This window comes from Terrapene carolina, unplaced genomic scaffold (assembly GCF_002925995.2).
Source record: "Terrapene carolina triunguis isolate 2854851 unplaced genomic scaffold, T_m_triunguis-2.0 Scaffold374, whole genome shotgun sequence".
In the NCBI taxonomy this organism is placed as follows: domain Eukaryota; kingdom Metazoa; phylum Chordata; order Testudines; family Emydidae; genus Terrapene; species Terrapene triunguis.
Window position 1 is genome coordinate 5,029,039 of NW_020664725.1, and position 20,617 is coordinate 5,049,655.

Genomic DNA, 20,617 nt, shown 5'->3' on the forward strand with positions numbered 1-20,617 from the left:
GATTTCTTGGTTCCATCTCCCTGAATTACTGTCTTTATCTTTCGGATTCTCCTTGGGCTACAGCAGCTTGCATTGCAGAAGTGGGGAATAAAAAGATGCCAGACATGTTGCATGATCCTGTTGCTAGATGGTTTTGCTTGGGGTTTTTTTGGAGGGGAGAGGGGGTAGAAAGGAGTGTGTGTCTCTTTTACCTTGATTGTTTAGAGAGCTTTTCCAAAGCGTGGTTTGTTTGTTTGGATGTACTATTTAGAAGAGGAAATAAATGGCCTTTTCTTTGGGATCGATGTTCTAGCTCTCTAGTTGGATGAAATGTTGCATCTGTTGTCATCTACTTTTTAGTTCCCGAAGAAGGATTGAGGAGTGTGTCCCCCGCCCCCCCCCCAAATTTGCCACAGCCGGGAGGTAGAGGGGGACTTGGGACAGGTCTGGAATTTTATTTGCTGTTATTATTTTTGTCACTTTCCGGTTAGTAAACTAGTGATCCGTGGCTTTTTCGCCGGAGATAGCGGGGCAAATTGACTGGGGCCCTGATCCGAAGCCTATTGCAATGAAACGGGCAGTCTCCCTTTGACTCCACGAGGCTTTGGGCCAGACCCTGAGGGTCAATAAATATTTCAAATGTTAATACTGATGGGGGGGAAATGAAATGGCTTTAAATATAGATATAGTCGAATAATTGAACCCATCTTACTGTAATGCACTATTTTAAATGCCTCCCCCCTTTTTAAAGCACAGTATACTTACTTCGACGTAGAGGAAGCTTACACGGGACTTTTTCTTTTAAAGGGGTGAGAAAGCAATGCAAAAAAAAAAAGTTTTCTAAAAATAATGTTCCTTTCAAAACTACAGGGAACTCCGAGTTCCCTTGCTTGGAAAGGCACCAAAAATTGTATCTGAATGGAAGAAGGCACTTGACATGCTTAAATTGAATGGAGTTGCCTGCCCTGAATTATGCTCACCGCTATTTTCTGGTTATAGCTAGCACCTAGTCTAGCCTCCCTCCCTCAGGCCAAACTCACTGGGATCCTTGCCTGAGTAAGGACTGCAGGAGGGGGACACCAGCGTGTTCTAAATAGACCGTTTAAATCGGTCATCTTTTTCTGTGTGCCCCAGACTGAATTATATTTATGGTCGTCCCTCCCTTCCCCCCCCCCCCTTAATTTTGCCTTTGACTGGAAAAAGCATTAATAAAAAAATCTGTGGGAAGAGATGGAAATTCAGTGACTCAGGCTACTTGGCTTCAGCCACACACACACACACTCACACACACACACACACAAACAAAAGTACATGTTAAACTAAACTTTATGATGACACTCAGTGCGTGGTAATGCAGCCTGTGCTGCGAAGCGGAGCTCAACTGGGCTAGCAAACAAGAGCTACCCCCAAAGAAACCGCTATTGTTCTGCCCCGCTCTTATCTGAATGGAGCAAATATCCTGGATGTAAAATACAGATATATTTTAATCGAGAAGGCAGGACCAGCGGGGAGACAGAATGTTTCCTCCTCAAGTGACTTCACTTCCCAAAATTAGCAGAAAAAAAAGTTTCATCCGGTTAACTGTCTCTTTTTCGCTCCACGGCACCAACCAAAAGTAAAAAAGAGCGAGCGAGCGAAGGAAAGGAAAGTAAAATCATTGGAAGGGGGGAAGAAAAGCCAGTGCGAAAGGAAGGAAGATAAGAACTTCAGGGGGCTTCGGTTCCAGGCTAAACCGGGTCAATGTGTGGAATATTGGGGGAATCGGCTGGAGATTATTCTCGATGGACGGAACTATTAAAGTAAGAGGAATATCGGGGGTCGAGGGGGGGAATCAGAGGGGGCGGTTGTGGGGAGGAGACAGCCCCCACTCCAGGAGGGTGTGGGGGAGGGCTGCCTTTTGGAGCAGTGTGCGTTTGGGGGAGGGACGGGGGAAGGCGGGGGGAGTTGGATCTTGTTCAAGCATTGATCCCAGGAAGAGTGGCCCGTTTCTCCTCTTTCAGCCAGCCTCCCCCTTTCACGCTTTCCTTGTCTTCCCCTTCCTAGGGCTGCGGGAGGTCGCGGTTGGGAGGGTATTGGCCGGCCACAGTGCGCACGGTTGGGGCAAGGCGTGGAGGCGGCGGGGTGTGTGTACGTGGGTGGGTGGGGGTGTATCTGACTTGCGATCCGTTTATTTCGGGGCATTTGCCCCGGCTGGGAAAGGCGGGCTCCCCCCTGGGCGCGGAGGGGGCTGTCAGATCGCTGCAGGAAAAAGCCCACGCCTGCAGGAAGGGGCTGGGTGTGCGTGGCCCCCGGGTAGCTGGCGATGTGGCTGAGCGATGCGGAGCCAGCCCCGCGCTCTCGGGAGGAGGTCTCAGTCCCTGCTTGGCCTGCCTGCTGCTTTGAGAAGCAAGCCACCCTTGCGCCGCCAGAAGCAATGACAGTTTTCTCCCCAGCGCCACTTGCGCACCAAGGGAAGAGACGCACCCGGTCTTTGCGCTCAGTTGGGTTGAACTTTGGATTGAGAAGCGCCGGGGGGAGGGGGACAGAAAAGCGCGTCGTATTTTCAGCACAAACTAAAAGTACCTGGGGCTGGCGCAGGGGATCGGCTCCCAGGCTCGCCCCAGATGTGCCTCCCCCCGCCCCCCTGGTTAGATGTCAACAGGTTCTGATTTCCTCACTTTTTGCCAGGTCTGGTTGAAACGCCGCGCTGCGAAAGTGGCCGGCTATTTCCCTAGCCGTTCTAGTCCAGGGTGGGTGTAACAGAAACCGTTCTCTCTCGTGGCAAAAAGACCACCACCAAAATCGTCATGTGCTTTCCTAAGCCAGGGCCATTGCAATATGCGGTGGAAGGTCAGTCCTTACTCCCTTGTGAGCCAGGATGAGGCCCACACATAGCCGCTATTTTTGCAAGCAGAGTTGCATCCTGCCCCCCGGCTCTGCTGCAAAGGGACTTGTGCACATTTGTGATCCTCTCTCGGAGCGTTTTTTTTTTAATTTCGCTCTGCAGCGCAGAAGCAGTTGCAGCAGACTCGACTTGAAGCGAGAGACGCTGTGGGTGTGTTTGGGTTGGAGGATTTCGAAAGATGCCTATCGCATGGGTGGGGTGTTGATCTCTGAGGTCTGAATTTTTTTGCTGACCTGGGGGAAAAGAAGCTGCAAACTGGCAGGAACTGAAACTTCTCCATTAGGTTGCAGATTGGAACAAGTGCAAAGTTTGGAAGAGTCCCCCTACAACCAGGTTCTCAATCTTTTTCTTTCTGAGCCTATCACATGCTATAAAAACTCAACTCCCGCCGGTGCCCAAACAACTGTTTTTCTGTATATAAAAGCCAGGGCCGGCGTTAGGGGGTAGTAAGCAGGGCACGTGCCTGGGCCTCACACCATAGGGTGCCCCACAAAGCTGAGTTGCTCCGGCTGTGGCATCAGCCCCTAATGGGGCCAGGGCTTCAGCCCCATATGTTGTCTTTCTGCCCTGGGCCCCAGCAAGTCTAATGCCTGCCCTGCTTGGCAGACCCCCTGAAACCAGCTCAGAGCACCCCCGTGGGGCCTAGACACCTGGTTGAGAACCACTGCCTGAAAGGAAGGGGTGGGGGAAGGACAGAGAGGAAAGGGAGTAGGGAGGAAAGGAGGAATTGATGGGTGGAGAGGGAGGACTGAAAGTCAAACCCCTGGAGATATGACCGGAGTAGTCCAACTCTTTTCTCCTCAATCCTACAGAGAGGACAGCCCCAGTCAGTGTCTCTCTATGGAAGATATGTACGTGGTTCCCATCGCCTCACTACCTTTGCATCTCATAGCATCCCTGTGAGGCGGAGAGGCGTTATTTTTATTCCCAGTTTACAGCTGTGGTACTGACATACACTGACTTGCTCAAGTCACCCTGGGAATCTGCATGAGAACAGGCACTTGGATGAAGGTCTCCCAAGTCCTAGGCTCTGTTCTAACCACTGGACTGGCCTCAGGGTCTTCTATTATAACCAATGGCCTATTTCCTTCCAATCTGAAACCAGCAATACCCTGTTTAAAGAAGCCCTATTGTTTGAACTAAGATATTAGGATTCAAGAGTTCTGCCCCCAGTCATTGCCTGGCCTGCCTTCCTGTGCCTCACTTACCCTGTCAGGGCAATGGGAGAGGGAGGATGTGGTTTGCTTAGGCTGCTGTAGCATAGCATGCCTGGAATGTCATGCACAGAGCAACCCCAGGATCAGCTGAGGGCAAGGAGAGCTTTAAACACCACCTAGTGCCCTGCCTTGTGTATTATTCCTGTACCCCAGCATCTGGCCCAATGGCTTTAATAATGTGTGTATGGGGTGTAGGTGTGTCTTTATAAATGTTTATCTCTTCAAAAACCCAATCCATTATTAGGCGGACAAACCCAAACATATACCACATTCTCCAGGGAAGCATATTAGTGTCTAACTCTGGAAAGGATTTTGGAGAGGCTGGTATGAAAGATGATATCCAGAATAACACTATGTCTTGTACTGAGTGGGCAGTCAAACACACCAGAGGATGAAGTCGTGTAAATCTTTTATCTTAATTGACTTCAGTTGTGTTCGCATTCTGTAAATGGCAACGGCAGAAGATGGCTGGGAGAAAATGAATCGGGTGTACTCTCTCCAGTTTGTTCCAACTAAGTAAACCAGTTTTAATTCACGCCTTTAGTTATTTCAATACAAATTTGCATGCGCACAGTCTTATTTTGGATTAAGAGTGTCCTATTTTGGTTTAGCTGAAGTTGATTTTTTTTATCACATTACATTAAATTAAAATAGGAACATTTTTCTTCTGAAATGTGTCCCACACAAACTTCCACCAAAATAACTAAAGATGGGAATTAAAACCAAATTAGCTGTTTCACTTCAAGTTAGTGTGTAGACGAGACATGAGTGTGTTCTTCTGTCATGCACAGGGGTGTACGTTCACCTTGCAAAGGCCTGTTGTTACTAAAAAGCATGTTTGGGTGACCGTCGCTCCCCTGCTGCAAAAAACTCAGTTTGCCGCAATTTAGCAGACATAGGAAAGACTTAGACCATTTAAAGGGCATACAGTGAAAAGCCCATATCACTCAAAAGGGCAATGACAACTGTCTGCCTCTTTTTCTCCCCTATACAAATGTATGCGGCTCGTGTGTTGGTGCTGCTGCAGCCAAGGGTGTGGTGGGCTTTCTGTTGCAATCACTGGTTCATACTCGCTCTGAAACCTGGCCCACAGGGCCTCAGACCAGGAACGTGTTTCTTTTTGAGAAACTTGGTTTAAAAATCTGTCTGGCTATTTTAAAACTCCCTGGCTCTAACCTTTTCTGGCAAGAAGACTTTTGACTCCAAGTGCAAAAGCGTTAATTTGCAGGTGGAGAAAAATAGCTGACACACACACCCGCATTCATCACTCAGGGTGTCTTTCTGTGTGATCATTAAAAAACAGCTTGGACTTCAAACACATGACATTTGCAAGACATATGTTCTTAGACCCCTGATCCTGCAGTCCTTATTCAGGTGAAACATCTGCTTGAACTGCATTGTAGACTTTCAATGGATGATCAAAAAAGTTATTACAGAAAGTTATTAAAAGTTATTTAAAAAGTTAAACGTTATTACAGAATATTATTAGTAGCCCCTTCCTACACAGGGATATTTTAACACTATGACTTATTTTACTGGGTCATTTCCCCAGAGAGACCTGTACCCAGGTGCATGACTTGATCAATGGAATTTCAATTGAAAAATGAAAAAAAAAAAATTCTACCTGAGTAAGGACCTCAGGATCATGCCTCAAACCGGTGCACTCTCCACTCCAGGTATTTAAACAGAGGTTTTGATTCTGCTCCCATGGAAGCCAAAGGAAATTTTTATCAATGACTTCAGTGGGTTGGGTGCAAGAGCAGGCCCCAGATAATTAGCACCTAAAATATTCAGATTAGAAAAGTTGAGCATGTCCATTAATAAACCCTGGGGAGGGATGGTGAAGGCTACTGCAGTAAGGGTAATATTCCCCGTGGCGTGTTGGCCACTCTGCACTCCCTGGGCACCAGGGAGGAGGGTCTCCATGACAGCCATGCTGCTCTGAAGAGGAGGCAGTGAAGAGGCTGGCAGGGGAAGGGTAGAATCAGGGTTCACAGGAAGTCAGTGGCTCGGGCCCCCTGCACTAGCAGCTCTAGGATTGTGCTCATTGTTGCAGCCTGTAGGCTGGCTCGTCTGGAGTGGGAGGCTGGGCTGTGGCACATTCCCCTTCCTCATTCCCAGCTTTTAACCGCTATGCAACCCAACCGCTTAGGCTCTGGGCCGGCGGGGTTTCACCCTGAGGTGCTGCACTGCTGTGGCGTTCACGCTAAGAGGAAGTGGCCACTTTGCTTGGTAACTGGCACTTCTTGAGGGTTTCATACTTTTATTTATTTATTTAAAATGTTCCGATACTCTTGCTAGGAAGGGGGGAAGAGACAGACAAGGGCTCCTAATCCTCCTGTGCAACATGCGCGTTTAAGGAGCAACCCAGAGGTGAGTCAGCAAATCAGAGTAGTATTGATTCCTTATAATGTTAAGGGGACCAAAAGCAAGAAGAAAAGAGCAAGGGGGAAGGTTGCATTTCCGGGAGAGATTTGAAATGGCATGACAAGCTGATGAGAAACTGACCCTTGTGGCAATTAGACAGAAGCCATAATTTAATGCATTATCGTCTCCTCTTGCGATCCTTATGCAAGGCCTCCCCTTGATTTGAATTCATGTCTTCTCTTCAGGATCAGGCCCTGAGTGTATACAATACAACTTTATGTCATGGAGCATCTTGATACAAATCTCCACTTACAATGTTAGTGGGTAAAGTAAAGTACTTCTATAACTCCACAAGGTTGACTCGCAGTTGTAAAATAAATGTACGTCATTTTGCTCAGGCTTATGTGACCAGGTAACGAAAGACCCTATGTCCAATCTCACGTGCGCATGAGCTGGAGAGTTAAAGTACCCACGGGAGACTTAACCTTAGATTTCCAGACATTTGTGGTTTTGTTCGACACCTAACATTGCAGTAGCATAGTGCTAGTATTTGTGTGTGTGAGCATGTGAATGTGAGTCTGTGCCTGCTTCTATGAAATGGGCCTGATTTATAAATTTAGTTCCACAAACCAGATCTGAATCCAAATGTCCCAAAAATGTGGAGGGCTGTTGTGATCCATTATTCTGGCTATACCTTGTGTCTCTGTGTGTATGTATATATATATATAGGGGGTGAGGATAGGGATATAGAACTTTGGCATGAACAAAGACCTAAATTTGGATGTGCATACTGGGTCCTGATGTGTGTGCATGGATGCTGTTTGAGGGAATTGGGTGGTAGGGATTTCCTAGTGTGCAAATATTGACTGACCCAAAACTGTGGGTACAAATGTACATGCTGTTTTTTGAAAATACGGCTTAGAATAGCAACATGCAAATGAACCATTTCCAGAACTGGCAGAAAGTGACATTAGATTGCGGGCCTGGTTCTCTGCTACCCTGCACCTTGTGTCATTATTGACACAGGTGCAATGGGAGTGCAAAGTCCATGTGAATTTTTACCATTCTGATTTAAGAGTGTTTCACGCTCATTTGTGCACTAGTATAAATGACAACATGAGGTAGAGGGCAATGAAGAGTCTGGCATGCAATGTTCAAAATATCAATGCCTTTATAATGGTGATGCAACAACAGCCTATTTTCTCTCTTCCCCTCTTTACCCGCGGCCACATAATTACTGATGTGCATCTGCCCAGCCAGTAACAGCAGTTGAAAAACCTGCCTCTTGCATGGAAGCAACAAGGACTTAACCCCAAGAGGATTTTCCTTCAGCTCAGGCACAAGGGCTTAAACAGACAGAATATCCCCATCATAGGTTATTGGAGAGGCGTCCTGATTGTCTTCTTGTTCCTTAAGTGGCCACTAGCCTTGTAATCAGTGGGGATGTTGATACAGTCATGAGATCAGGCCCATAAAATATCCAGTTAAATGAGACACTGTATTTGAATATACAGAGTTCAACTAGGCCAAAATGTTTAAATGCAAGGGTCTAAAGTTAGGCACCTAAGTGCACCTAAATAAGCAGCCTGGTTTGCAAAGGTGCTGACTGAATGTCTACTGCTCCCACTGATCTCAGTGAATGCCAGCTCCTCTGAAAATCAGGACCTTACTTAGGTGCCTGAATATGGTTTTACATGCCTAACTTCAGGCCCTCACATAGGAACAGTCTGGTTGGGATTTGCAAAGCCAGCTAGGGGACTTAGCTGCACAACTCCCAGTGAAATGAATAGGAGTGACACGGCTAAATCCACCTCATCCTCTTTTAAAATCGCAGCCTCTGCCTTTATCTCAGTAATGGTATCGAACACACTTCCAATCACCTGTCACATGGGAAGAGGGAAGGAGTTTTATTTACAGCGCTGTAAGGAAATAGCGCTTGCCCCCCCCCCCCCCCCCCCGGATACCAAGCTTTCTGTCCTTTCCTGCTTCATTCTTCCTAAACTTCAGCTCAGCAATCCAGCAGAACACACCGTTCTGTGAAAAACATAATGCACAACATTAGGCCGACTGGTTTACATACACAGGCCTTGATCATGCACTGAGATCTACCATGTGGGGAAGTGGGGCCAGTTAGAGGGGGCTAAGAGGGAGGGTGTTCTTTGACCTTTGAGCAAGGTTTTCACACTTGCTCAAAGCTCAGTAGGCCATGGAGCCGAGGGGGAAGAGGGGACAGTAGTCCTGAGTAGTAGTAGTTTTAAAGTTGTAGTCCTGGGCTGCCAGAGCCATGTGGAGTATCACTCTGGCTGCGTGATCACATTGCCTCTGAAATTTGACTTGGCTGTCCCCCCGTCCATATGGAGGGGCAGCTGGGCCAAATGCAGTTGTGACATGGCACACGGGAAGTCTGTTCCTGTATAACAGAGCACAGAGGAGTGCATCAAAAACTTGACTGTTGACGGCACCATTCATGCACTCAGTGGGTAAGAGAGAAGGGAGACCCCCCTCTGGCTGAGCGAGACCTGGGGTTCCTGCGGGGGAGAAGGGACACAAGACGAGCAGGGCTGGAACGGGGTCTCTGCCACAGGAGGGGGACTGGAATTAGCCCCCCAAGAAATATCTGACTTGGTGCCAAGGATGTGGAGTCCAACTGACATCATGATCAGGACCATAAAGAATGGCTAGATCCCCGATCAAATTTGAAGCGGCATCTCCAGGAATCCGATCTAAATACAGTGATCCCCAGCCTGTCAATCGCGCAGATGCAGCAAGAATAATGGAACGGACAGGAGATCCTTTTGTTAGTCATTTGCTGTTTCTCACCCAGCAAAAACGGCCCTTCTTCGCCAACGCTGGTTTTGATTTGCAAAGGGAAGGAGGGAAATTAGCAAAAGTACAGTATTCTAAGCTAACTGATGAGCAAAAATAAGATACCCAAGTGGGGGATGTGGGTCTCGGTGTAAGGTGTGGTGAGAAGTGGAAACTGATTTCATTTGCATTGAAAAGAGGATTAATTCTTATTGAAGCCAGTTTGTAGTAGATTTTTTTATATATGTATAAAAAGAAGCAAAGCAAGGGGTTAACAAAAAGTGAACTGGTCAGTTTTTACAGCAAGAAACACAGTTTGGCTCTCTGGTTTCTTCTGAATAGCTCTTCTTGTTGTTCCAAGCTTGATTGACTTATAACTGCATCTGAACCTACTTCACATCAGTTCCTTTTATCAGCCCAAGTGAGACTTCCTGTGCTCCACAGTCTGGTTTCCTGATGTATTTCCTTTTTCCTTTTAACAGAACAAAGGAAACTATAACTCCTCAGCTGCTCCTGTTCCAAATCTCCTCGGGATTTCACATAACATTAACACTGAACATTCATCTTTTTCTCCGCCTGCACTCTGAGCCATCTTGCCCAGTGTGCTAGAGCCCTCTTCATATTTAATAGTGTTTTGCATCACTGACAAGAATCAGTTTGCTATTGAAATGCAGCCACCTCTGGGCAGCAGCGAGGCAGACAAACCACTATAACATCAGGATGGAGAAGGGATATTTTGGCCAAGGATTCCTTATTCTATCGAATAGAGAGGTGGGGTCTGTCCAGGGAAAGCAGGCAGGCAATCAGTTGTGAAGGTGTCATAAAAAAACATACACAGAGTAGATGGCATGTAACTCAGTTTATCAACCTTGGAAGCATGAAGATATCTGTTGGTATTTGAACCTGTAGCTAGATATTTTAGCCATGGTACCAATTTCCAGCTGCTGGCAGAAATGTCCCCTGAATGGCCATACACATGCTGGGTAAGGCAGCATAACTGTGTGCACATGCTCTGACTGGCAATGCCTCTATTCCTAGCAGGAATGAGCTGATGCTAAAAAGTACTTTGCAAACTCAGATTTTCTCCCTTGCCTCTTATTTTTCATTCTTCTAACTTGCTGCTATTTAACTCTGTGATAATATTCCAATCCTGCAAAGCACTTAAGGATACAGTGTCTGTGTGACAGGTGCTATGCAAAGGCAAGGTCATTTTGTACTGCACGTGGCCTGCCCCTCTGTCATCTATGGGTAAGAACTACTTTTCCCAAGATGCTGCAACCCCTTGCTGCAATATGTATTGTTCTGCTGAGCTATGCTGGGTATTTTGTGTTTGTGAACCTCACAAATGGGCTCTAGCATGCTTGTCCTTATAATAATCCTACGTTCATGGGGATTTGAGCCTGACATGCCATTATAAAGAGACACAACATGAGGCACTGCTCATCCGCAATTCTCACTGAGGTCGATATGATTTTGTGTGTGCTCTGAGTCCAGCAAGATCAGGCCCTTTAGCGTTCAGACATTTAGAAGAGATGTGAGAGGAAACCGTGCTGGAATGGCAGCTTTCCGTTGCAGAACCAGAAAGCTCTGTGTGTGTAAGAAAGAGAAATAGAAGCAGTCAGGCAGAGACAGGCCTTTTCAAAAGCAAGGATAGTTGTGGTCCAGGCTCCATTTATTCCAAACCACTAAAGTTCAGCAGGGCTTAGAAAAAAGGTCCCACTTTCATCCTATCTCTGTCACAGAGCAAACTAGGGTGGTTTTGCTTTGGGTCTTGCAAAAGCAATCAAGCCTTCAAAAAGGGGTGATTCAGATCCAGGGGTCATGTTATCCAAACCACCAAAATTCAGAGGACAGGAGAATGTGTAACTGGATAAAAAGGTCCTTGGTCTTGCCTTGTTTCTAATGTGTGGGTTTTTAATGTATGTGGTGCGTGATTTTTACATGGGAGGGCGGCGATGAGCAATGGTAAAAATAGATTGAAACAGAAGGGAGTACTCTCGCCACACCAGCTAAGGAGAAGAAAGCAGTGAGGGATAGGGTGATCAGACATCCCAATATTAGGGGCTTTGTCTTATACAGGCAACATCCCCCCAAAAAACAAGTGTCCCAGTTTTTCTCAATTGCTATCTGGTGACCCTAGTGAAAGACCATTGCTCCCCCAGTCAGAGAGAGGAGGGGGAGCTGTGCTACTTTAACCCCTGGGGAGGGGTGAATAACATTGCCTCCCCCCAACCCTGAACCCCAGATCAAACCTACTCAGCCCCTGCTCATTGCTGGAACCAAATATGAACCAAACCGGTTGCAGGTTCCAGAGTGTTTGGTTGAGTTTTTCTCCCATTATGTGTTATTTCATAGAAAATGAGCATTTTCTGTCTTTAAAAAAAAAAAATGTTGGACCATCCAAGATAATTTCATAAAGGTAGGTTAGCATTTCTATTACATCCTGCATATTTTTAATATAGTCACTGCAGAGCCATATTCACTTCTGTGAAACCCTATTGGTCGCGTTGCAGTTTAGTTTCTAGGATCTGCTTAGAATTGAAACCCGAAGTTATTAGTCATACCAATAATCAATAAGACTATCATTGCCCCTAGAGGCCTCAACCAAGATCAGGGCCCCATTGTGCTACTCGTACACACAGCAAAAAAAGTGTCCTGGAGACTTAACAATTTAAATAGACAAGGAAGACAAAGGGTGGGAGAGAAAACCGAGTCAGAAGGTGATTTGTCCCAGGTCACTGTCAAAGCTGGGAATAGAACCCAGGTGTCCTGAAACCCACACCAGTACCCCACTCATTAGAATATCGCAGTAAGGTATCACCCTGTAGATTTTAAGCCAATCTTCCACTGTAGGATTAATGGTCAAAGGTCCCATTGAGGCTCCCCCAGTCTTGAAGCACCCCGTAGCACAGTTGTGAAAGGATGGCTTACCACTAGCCCTTTCACTAGGCTTACCACTAGCCCAGTGAAAAATCGCTCGCTCAGAAATTAGAGTGAAATATGCACAGCACTGGAAAGCACCTTGATTTCTGTCTGTAAATTGGTCCTGAAAGGCTGACTCCTCGTGAGTAGTAAAACTTTACACGGTGCATGTGCCTTTGAGGCGTGCTAAGAATCTAGCACGAGCTCTGTGTATTGTTGTGAGTCACGGTGCTACAGATTCAGAGCGCTGCAGGGAGAAGTGCTCAGATAAGTCAGGACGACATTGGGGGCCTGATCTTTTGCTCCCACTGGCAAAATTCATGCATGTGATCCTATCCTCGCTGGGCTCACTCAGGCTTCAAGTTAAGCAGGGGTTTAAGTGCTTTGCTGGATCAGGGGCAGAGTGCTCCGCATTTTATAGGAATGTGGCTCAAGTACCACGGGGAAGGATCCACGAAGGTGCTAAGGCGCCTAAATCCTGTTTTTAGGAACCACGCTGAGTCACAAAATTCTCACTTGGCTGCTGCCGAACCCTGTAGGGCCCTAAACTCACTTGGCTCCTAAGTTTTTTCCTCACTGTCGGTGCCCAGGTGCCTGTCTGAGCATGTGCACTACTGCCTCATGATCGACGTCTGGGGGTCTGTCTCCTGCCTAAGCCCCTGAGCGATTCACAAACAGGGAAAGACAGGTGTTTGGCTGCCTAGGTCGTGTACGGGGCCTGATCCGGTAGGTGACCTCTGAGCATGCCTACTAGATTGGGCCCCTCAGACAAGTTCACATAAAACAGCCAGGGAGAACCTTCTTTATATTATTTAGCATTGTGGATAGGGTACTAACCCAGCATTTCAAGGCCTACACCCCTTTGTAGATCCCAGCCCATGTATCTGAGTGCCAGGCACGTGGCTGAATTTACCCTCATAACACGTCCCTGAAGAGAAGAACCATCCTCCCTGTTTTACAGATGGGGAGCCGAGGCACCGAGAAATTACGTGTCTTGTCAGTATCACACAAGAAGTCTGTGTCAGAGCCAGAAATGGAACCCAGGTCTCCTGAATCCCAGTCCAGTGCCTTAACTACCAGACAACCACGTGTGTGAATTTGTTCTCAATGTTTTCGCTCAGTGATAGTTAAATCCTCATGGTACCAAGATCATAGCTGAACTCTGAGACATCTATTGCAAATGACCTGCAATGGTACATGGCCCAAGCTTCAGCTCCCAACAGTCTAGCAGGAGATCAAGTCTGTGTGTTTGTTCTGACTTTCTATATTGTATACACTATTTCGCCTGTACCTTTGTGCTTCCCTGATCATTACACAGAGATAAATTAACATAGGGAACTATGGGCAGAAATAAACTGGATGGTCTGAAGATCTGACTGTTATAACGGTTGCATCATAATCAAAACATTTTCCGCTGAGTGCTCTATGTGCCGATTCCTAGAAATGCTACAGGGCTAATTACCCACACTTGTTCTTTTCATTCCTTTGATACTTTTTATTTCTGCTAAACGACATGGTGTAATTTAAAAACCAACACTGGAGCACATTGAAATCACAATAGCGCGTGGCTCGTCTTAAGTATTAAACAGGGGACGAATGGGAGTCTTTCGGTTGACTTCAGTTGGCTTCGAAACAGGCCATAAATGTGGCAGTTGGAACTGAGGTCTGCATGCAATGATGCTGCATGTTAGTTGCACAATAAGAACAGAATACCACGGGCTAATTTGATTGAAAACATGTGGCTGCATCACAGGATTTCCTTCAGAAACAATATAATTTCTGGCTCATAAAATGGCCAACATGAAAATGGTATAATAACGAAAATGAAATATTGAAAATGGATTTTTTTAAACCAGATTTTGTGTGTGTGTGTGCGTGCGTGCGCCTGTGACCTTCACCTGGTTCTGTTAGTGACTCAAAGTTGTGGTTGTCTAACGTCTAGTGGGTGTCTGTGTTATATTTTATTTATTCTGTATTATTATTAATTATTATTATTTGTGATTATTTATTTATATATTACTGGATCAGGGCCCAATTGTGCTAGGCACTTAGCAAAGGAGCAATAAAGAATTGGTGATCTTGGTTCCTAGGAGCCAGATATCCACCTTATAAACCCACCACCTCAGTTGTTACTAGATGCTGTCTCAGCCAAGGACTGACCATCTGATCTTGCACGACCGAACTCAATGGGAACTTTTCCATTGGGTCCATTGAGCGCAAGGTCTGACTCTAAAAGTGCCATGGGGACTGGACTCTCCTCCCTAGAGATGAACCCCTTAAGACTGTACAGGGTTTCTCTGTATAGGGTCTCTCTCTTGGGATATAAAACATAACACCAACATAAAAATGGCAGCTCCAGGCCTATACTCCTCTGCCGGGAAGGAGCTAGCGAGTCCTCTGGGTTAAATCTCAGGGGACAGGTAGTTTCTCTATGCTGTGCGTCTGTATTAAAGATGAGGTTGGTCTCAGCCTGCTTTGCAGAGCTCTGCAGGACACACTCAGTCCAGCCTAGATGTAATGGGAAATCTGTGTGTACGTCCCTAGCATTTGTATAGGAATGGGGCAAGGTCATTAGTCACTGGCTGGAATTCTACCCTCTTACGGGTACAGAGTAAATCCAGTGAAGTCCATAAGCCTAATCTTGCTCCCACTGAAGCCAATGGAGTTGCTCTGGATTTATGCCAGGGCATCTGAGAGAAGAATTTACCTCTCTTTAATGGAGGTGACGAGAGGTTACAAAACTGCTCTTCCGAGTGCTTGTGTGTGATCTTTACTTCAGGAAGGAGTTCTTGTGGTCATTTATTATTATTGTTCTGTATTATTTGTGTTACACTGGTATCTTGAGGCCTCAACCTAGACCAGGGCCTGCCTGTGCTAGGCACTGTACATGCACATAGTAAAAGACAGTCCCTGCCCCAAATTGCTTACAGGCTAAATAGACAAGTTAAGGCACTAGACTGGGACTCGGGAGATCCAGCTCAATTTGTTGCTCTGTCCCATGTGGCAAGTCAATTCATTTCTCTGTGCCGCAGTTGCTGTCTGCAAAATTAGGATAACAACACTCCCTTTGTTCAGCTTTAGTCTTGTCTATTTCAATTGGATGCTCAGTGGGGGCAGGGGCTGTCTCTCGTCATGTGTATTTACAGCACCTAGCACAAAGGGGCCCTGCTCTCTACAAGTGTAGCTAGATTTTTCAGATTCATTATGTTCAGGATCTTGTGCTGCCCTGTGCATGAGTCCTGCTGAGTGCGTCTGTGCTGCTGCTCAACAGATTCATGTGCAGAGCGCACCCATAGCTACAATTTCAGCGAAACCTAAATATCAGCTGGGGTTTTTTACACGTTTTTTTATACATGTAGTGGCTGCTGTTAGTTTAAAACAGTATCTCTTCTTCAGTCAGACCTCTGCACCAATCCTCCTCTCTCTCTCTCCCACTGATTTCTTTACCTCTCCTCTCTTGCTTTAGTTGTGAGTTTTCTTGCTTTCTTGCTTGCTTTCTTTTAATGAGCTGCTCCAGGCTGGTAGTTTCAGAACTAGCAGCTGCAGACATACAAAAAAAGTAAAATAAACCCAAACCACAGAAACCCTATCTTGTGCAACACACTTTGCTCACCGAGCCCTGCTCCATGCCAGTCTAAGAGTAATGGGTGGGGGAAAGAGGCTGGCTGACATGCCAAGCAAACGTGCCCAGAGATTTGTGACTGGGGCTGGCTGTTTATGGCAGCAAAGCATTGTAACACATGTGTCACAGGGATCAGCACAAGGAGACACAGAGGGAGTGGGAGGAGACCAGGCAGGAAACCCCTCCACCTCCTACAGGAACAGGATGGGTCCTGTGGGGAGCAGTTCATTGCACCAGCTGAGCGCTCTCCCAGCACCTCACATGCTCTCCAGACCGTTCTCTACGAGCGTACTACCATGTGCTCTATCCAGGAACAGGTTAGATTTATCTTCTGCTTTCAAGCTCTGAGGCTAGCCCCCACCCTGCCTCCAACTCTCCCAGCACCTCATTTGAGATTTCATTCTCCCTTCTCCCTCATTCACATGCTATCTGAGGTGCTTATATGACTCCCATCCCCACAGCAGCTAAGCGTCTCCCAGTCTTTAAAGTATGTGTCCTCACAACCCCTCTGTGAGGCAGGGCAGTGCTATTATCCCCATTTTATAGATGGGCAACTGAACAGGGAAGCTAAATGGCTTGCTCAAAGGCACATGGGAGGTATGTGGCAGAGCAGGAAATTCAATCTGGGTTTCCCAAGTCCTGCGAGTGCCCTAACCAGGACTCTTTCTCTAGCTCCCTCCTTCGCCCGTCCATCTTCCCCTTAATGCCCTTCTCTATACCACAGGCCAGAAATTCAGAGGGTGTAAATCAGCACCGCTTCATCCAAGGGCCACATCCTCAGCGACACCACTTTACACCAGCTGAGGATCTGGCCCTATCAGTTAATCCAAGAGACACGCACTCTGTAATGAAAGACCCACTCATACTCACACCCTGCTCCCCTTTGCCCCATACGGGTCCCCAGAGTACCACAACCCATTCCAGTGCACACCTCGCACCCCCCATAAACGCACACATTCCTACTTCTAAACATGGACATCTCCAAACACTGTACCACCAACATCAAAGCACAGCCAGCCGCATGCCCCTTCTTCGCCTGTCGATGAGCCAATGCAGCGCAGATGAATCTAACTGGTTCAAGAACACTCAGGGGACTCAGGTGGGTTATTTCCCCCTCACTACCTCCGCATGTGGATCATCCCTGAACAGCAGAATGACCCAGCAGGGAGAGACAGCTGATTGGGCCTCTGATGCCCTTTCTGACAGTAGATCACTTGTTCAGGGTGTCCCTCCTGGAATGACATTGCTGGGAGGGGATACGCCCTGACTGAATGAAGCACTTAACCACATGCTTAAGCCCCATTGACTTGTGATGGGACTTAGGCACATACATTAACACCTTGCTGAACTGGGATGGACTTAAGCAAGTGGTTATATTTGTGCACCTGGTTAAGTGCTTTGCTGAATTAAGGCCATTCAGAGTACCCAAGGCTGCATGGAGTACTTGAGACAACATAGAACATGGAGGCACAGGGTATATAAAATACCTGATGATTTATGCTCTAGCGTGTGGTTACAGACAGCATCTGTGACTGTGTTGTGTACCCGAGATAATACTGGGCACAATACCTGGGAGTACCTACCGTGCTTATCTATATAAAGATCAATGGATATATAACTTGTGAATAGATACAAAGTGTCTGTGAATGGACAAAGCTACTGTGGATTCCAGGAGCATGGTTCTTCTCTCATTTATTCCGGTGTAAATCAGGGATTGAATCAATGGGGCCACACAGATGCAGGTGACAGGTAGATCAGTCCCAAGCAGTATTTGTAGGTAAAATGCCTTGTCCGACTTACACTGTTATTACACCTCCTCTGTCACTCCATTGACTTAATCAGAGTTACTCCTGAGTCACACGAGTGTCAGAGCAGAATCAGGCTCATGGCATGGCTAGACTGAGTATTGCTGTTGATTTCTAGAATGCCACAGGTGTGGGTAGTGATTCAAAAGCAATTTTAGAAGCTGGGTCTTTGTTCCAAGTCACTTACGTCCGAGTCCGCCTCCCTTAACAATAGCATTGCTCTCCCAATGTGCAACATCCTGTGATTATAGGTAGAGCATGTGGCTATGCAGATGATGCGTTTTAGGGTGGTTGCTTGCTGGCCAGCTCACTCCTAGAATAGGGTCATTGTTCCAGAATAGGAATCCTGAGCCAGAGCTGCCATAAAGAAGATGTCAAGGAGTTAGAGCCAACCGTTGGTTCTACTTTGGAGAAGACAACTGGTCTTGTGGTGAAGGAACTAGACTGGGACTCAGGAGATTCATAGAGTTTAAAGCTAGAAGGGACCATTAGATCATCTAGTCTGACCTCCTGTATAACACAGACCCTTACATTTCACCCAGTTACTCCTGTACTGAGCCCAGTAAGTTGTGTTTGACTAAAGTGTGTCAGGTTAGAAGAATATTGAGAGATCTGGCTTCGATTCTTGACTCACTTCCTGTGTGACCTGGGTCAACACCCTTAATCTCTCTCTATCTCCATTTCCCATCTGTCAAATGGGGGTAATAATTCTTCCTTTGCCTTGTCTATTTAGATTGTAAGCTCTCTGGGAGTAGGGACTGTCTTTTACAATGTGTTTGTACACGCCTAGCACAATGGGGACTCTAGACACCAGTGGAATATGAAAAGTAAAAGTAATAACTTTAGTCAATGGGAGTTTTGCCTTTGACTTCAAGGGGTCCAGGAATTTGGCCCTGAATTCTGACCTCTTGGCCACAATTTTTGTGATTTGGCCAATTGCTTGGGGTTATCACAATTAGAGCTGGCAAACATAGATAGATAGATAGATAGATAGATAGATAGATATGAATTTCAGAATTTTAACACGAAACAGGACAAAATGTTCTGCCACATTTTTAGCAGAAAATATTTTCCATGCTTTTGAGCAGCTCAAATCATCAAATGATATCATATAAATAAAGTGAAGATATAAAGGGGTGGGTAGTTTAGAAGATATCGAATACTGATATTGATACTGACTCAAGCTCACGTGTCCCTGCGTTTTGATTGGTGGAACGTGCAGCCGGTGACTGTAGATTTGAAGGGAAGAGAATGTGGGTTAATGGCCAGAACAGGACCCTGGGAGTCGCATCTACTGGGCTCTATTCCTGGCTCTGTCATTGACTTGCTGTGTGACCTTGGGCAAATCACTTCATCACTCTAACCTACCTCACAGGGAGTGTTGTGAGAACTGACAAATGTTTGCAAAGAGCTTGGATTAAAATGCTATCCATGTTTAAAGTGTTAATATAGGAAATCCCTCTGAATCTAAGATCAAACCAGCTGGATGTAAGAGGAGGAGAACATGGAAGGAAGCGTGCAAAGGAAGGAAATACATTTATTCTAATACCCAAAATTTGCTTGGCACTTTCAAATTACAGAGGACACGTTTCCTGCTGTGAAGAGTATATAACCTAAAATAATAGAATGAACAAAAATTGCATGGAGTATTGTCTTGAGTTAGTGTCATTCTTATTTGTTTAGCATGTAGCTGGGAACTGTTATGATTTCTAGGGCACTGCTGGAGGGAAGTTGCCATTGTGTGTTCAGTGGTGTAGGCGTATGTTATAGAGGAGACACACACTGCATGCTCTCTCATTGAGATTTGACTTTTGTTCTCTCTTTCTTTTTTTCTTTTTTTATTTCTTTCTTGTTCTCTTAATCCACCATTGAGAGGTCATGCCAGCCAAGGGCTGCTGTATGGAAAAGAATAGCACTGTACAATGGTTTGTAAGACACAACCAAGTCCCTGCTCTGATGATCTCATGAAAAGAATCTTATGTGTTTTCAATGCAGGATATGTGCAGTGCTTTGGTGGAGAGGTACCAAGGGCACATGCACCCATTCTGCCTGACTCTCACTGCTTGCTAACTGACTTGCCCTCTGAACACCATCATTGTGTTATCCCAGTCTGCGGAGACAGGTGCAAATCTGCTCCCGGATCACATTTATATACGTGGCAAGTGAATTTTCATTACATGCTGGAACAACAGGGAAAGGCTCTTGTCTCTCAACCCTCTATAGAACTGGGAGCCTCTTTGGCATGCTCCTGACAGGCTCTGTAAGCAGGGGCAGAGAGCCCATTTTGCCAACGACAAGTGGTTTCCAGTGAGGGGGGTTGCATCACCAGTTTGTCTCATTAGACTGTCATTTAGGCAGTGCCGTTTGCTGCAAACTCATTGTTAGTGCACCTTTTGACTGTGTTTTCTCCCACTCCTTGTTTTCTGTTTCCTGAGCAACCTTGGGGCCTTGCCCTGATTCATTGAACTCCAAGTGGGTCGTGTCACTCACTGCAGCATGGACACTGGAGGATCTGATCCGGCTAGGAAATGCAGGGCCCTATCACTAGTGCTAATCCTCTGCACTTCTACGGTTCCTTTTGCCCAAAGATGTCAGAGCTTTCCTGATATTAATTCAGACGCACAGCACCCCTGGGAGGTAGGTGGGATGGGTAAATGGAGGCACTGAGAGGGAAAGGCCTGATCTTTGGACATGTTGAGTACCCACAGCTCTTAACAAAGTCAATGGGGCACTGGTGCTGAGCACTTCTGTAAAACGGGCCTTTCAGTGACTTAGCCAAGGTCAGACAGTAAATTAGTGCTAGAGCTGAGAAATGAACCCAGGAGTCCTGAATCCCATTTTCTGGCTATAACCACATGGCAGGAAAGAGAAAGGTTCCAACAGCGTGGGAGCAATTTGGAATGGGTTTTCAGAAGCAATAAAAAATCCAAGAATTGCCATAGTGTGTGACTGAAAATAAGAGCTAGAACCTAAGCTGGTGTAATCTAACTTCAGTGCAGTTGTGCCAGTGAAGTAA

General features: G+C 46.2%; 1 protein-coding gene across 7 annotated transcripts in view; it reads left to right on the forward strand.

The window, feature by feature from the left end:
- FLI1 (Fli-1 proto-oncogene, ETS transcription factor) overlaps positions 1-20,617 on the forward strand; it is a 114,766-nt gene that overhangs the window by 12,412 nt on the left and 81,737 nt on the right. The window contains exon 1 of one of the 7 annotated variants that reach the window (XM_024209626.2): positions 1,338-1,778. The exons of 5 other annotated variants lie outside the window; for them this stretch is intronic. In XM_024209626.2, the coding sequence (XP_024065394.1) occupies positions 1,761-1,778 (18 nt within the window). In that variant the 5' untranslated portion in view covers positions 1,338-1,760. Of the gene's footprint in view, positions 1-1,337; positions 1,779-6,422; positions 6,454-20,617 lie in introns of those variants that run through there. One more of the 7 variants, XM_026657935.2, reaches the window with a different exon arrangement.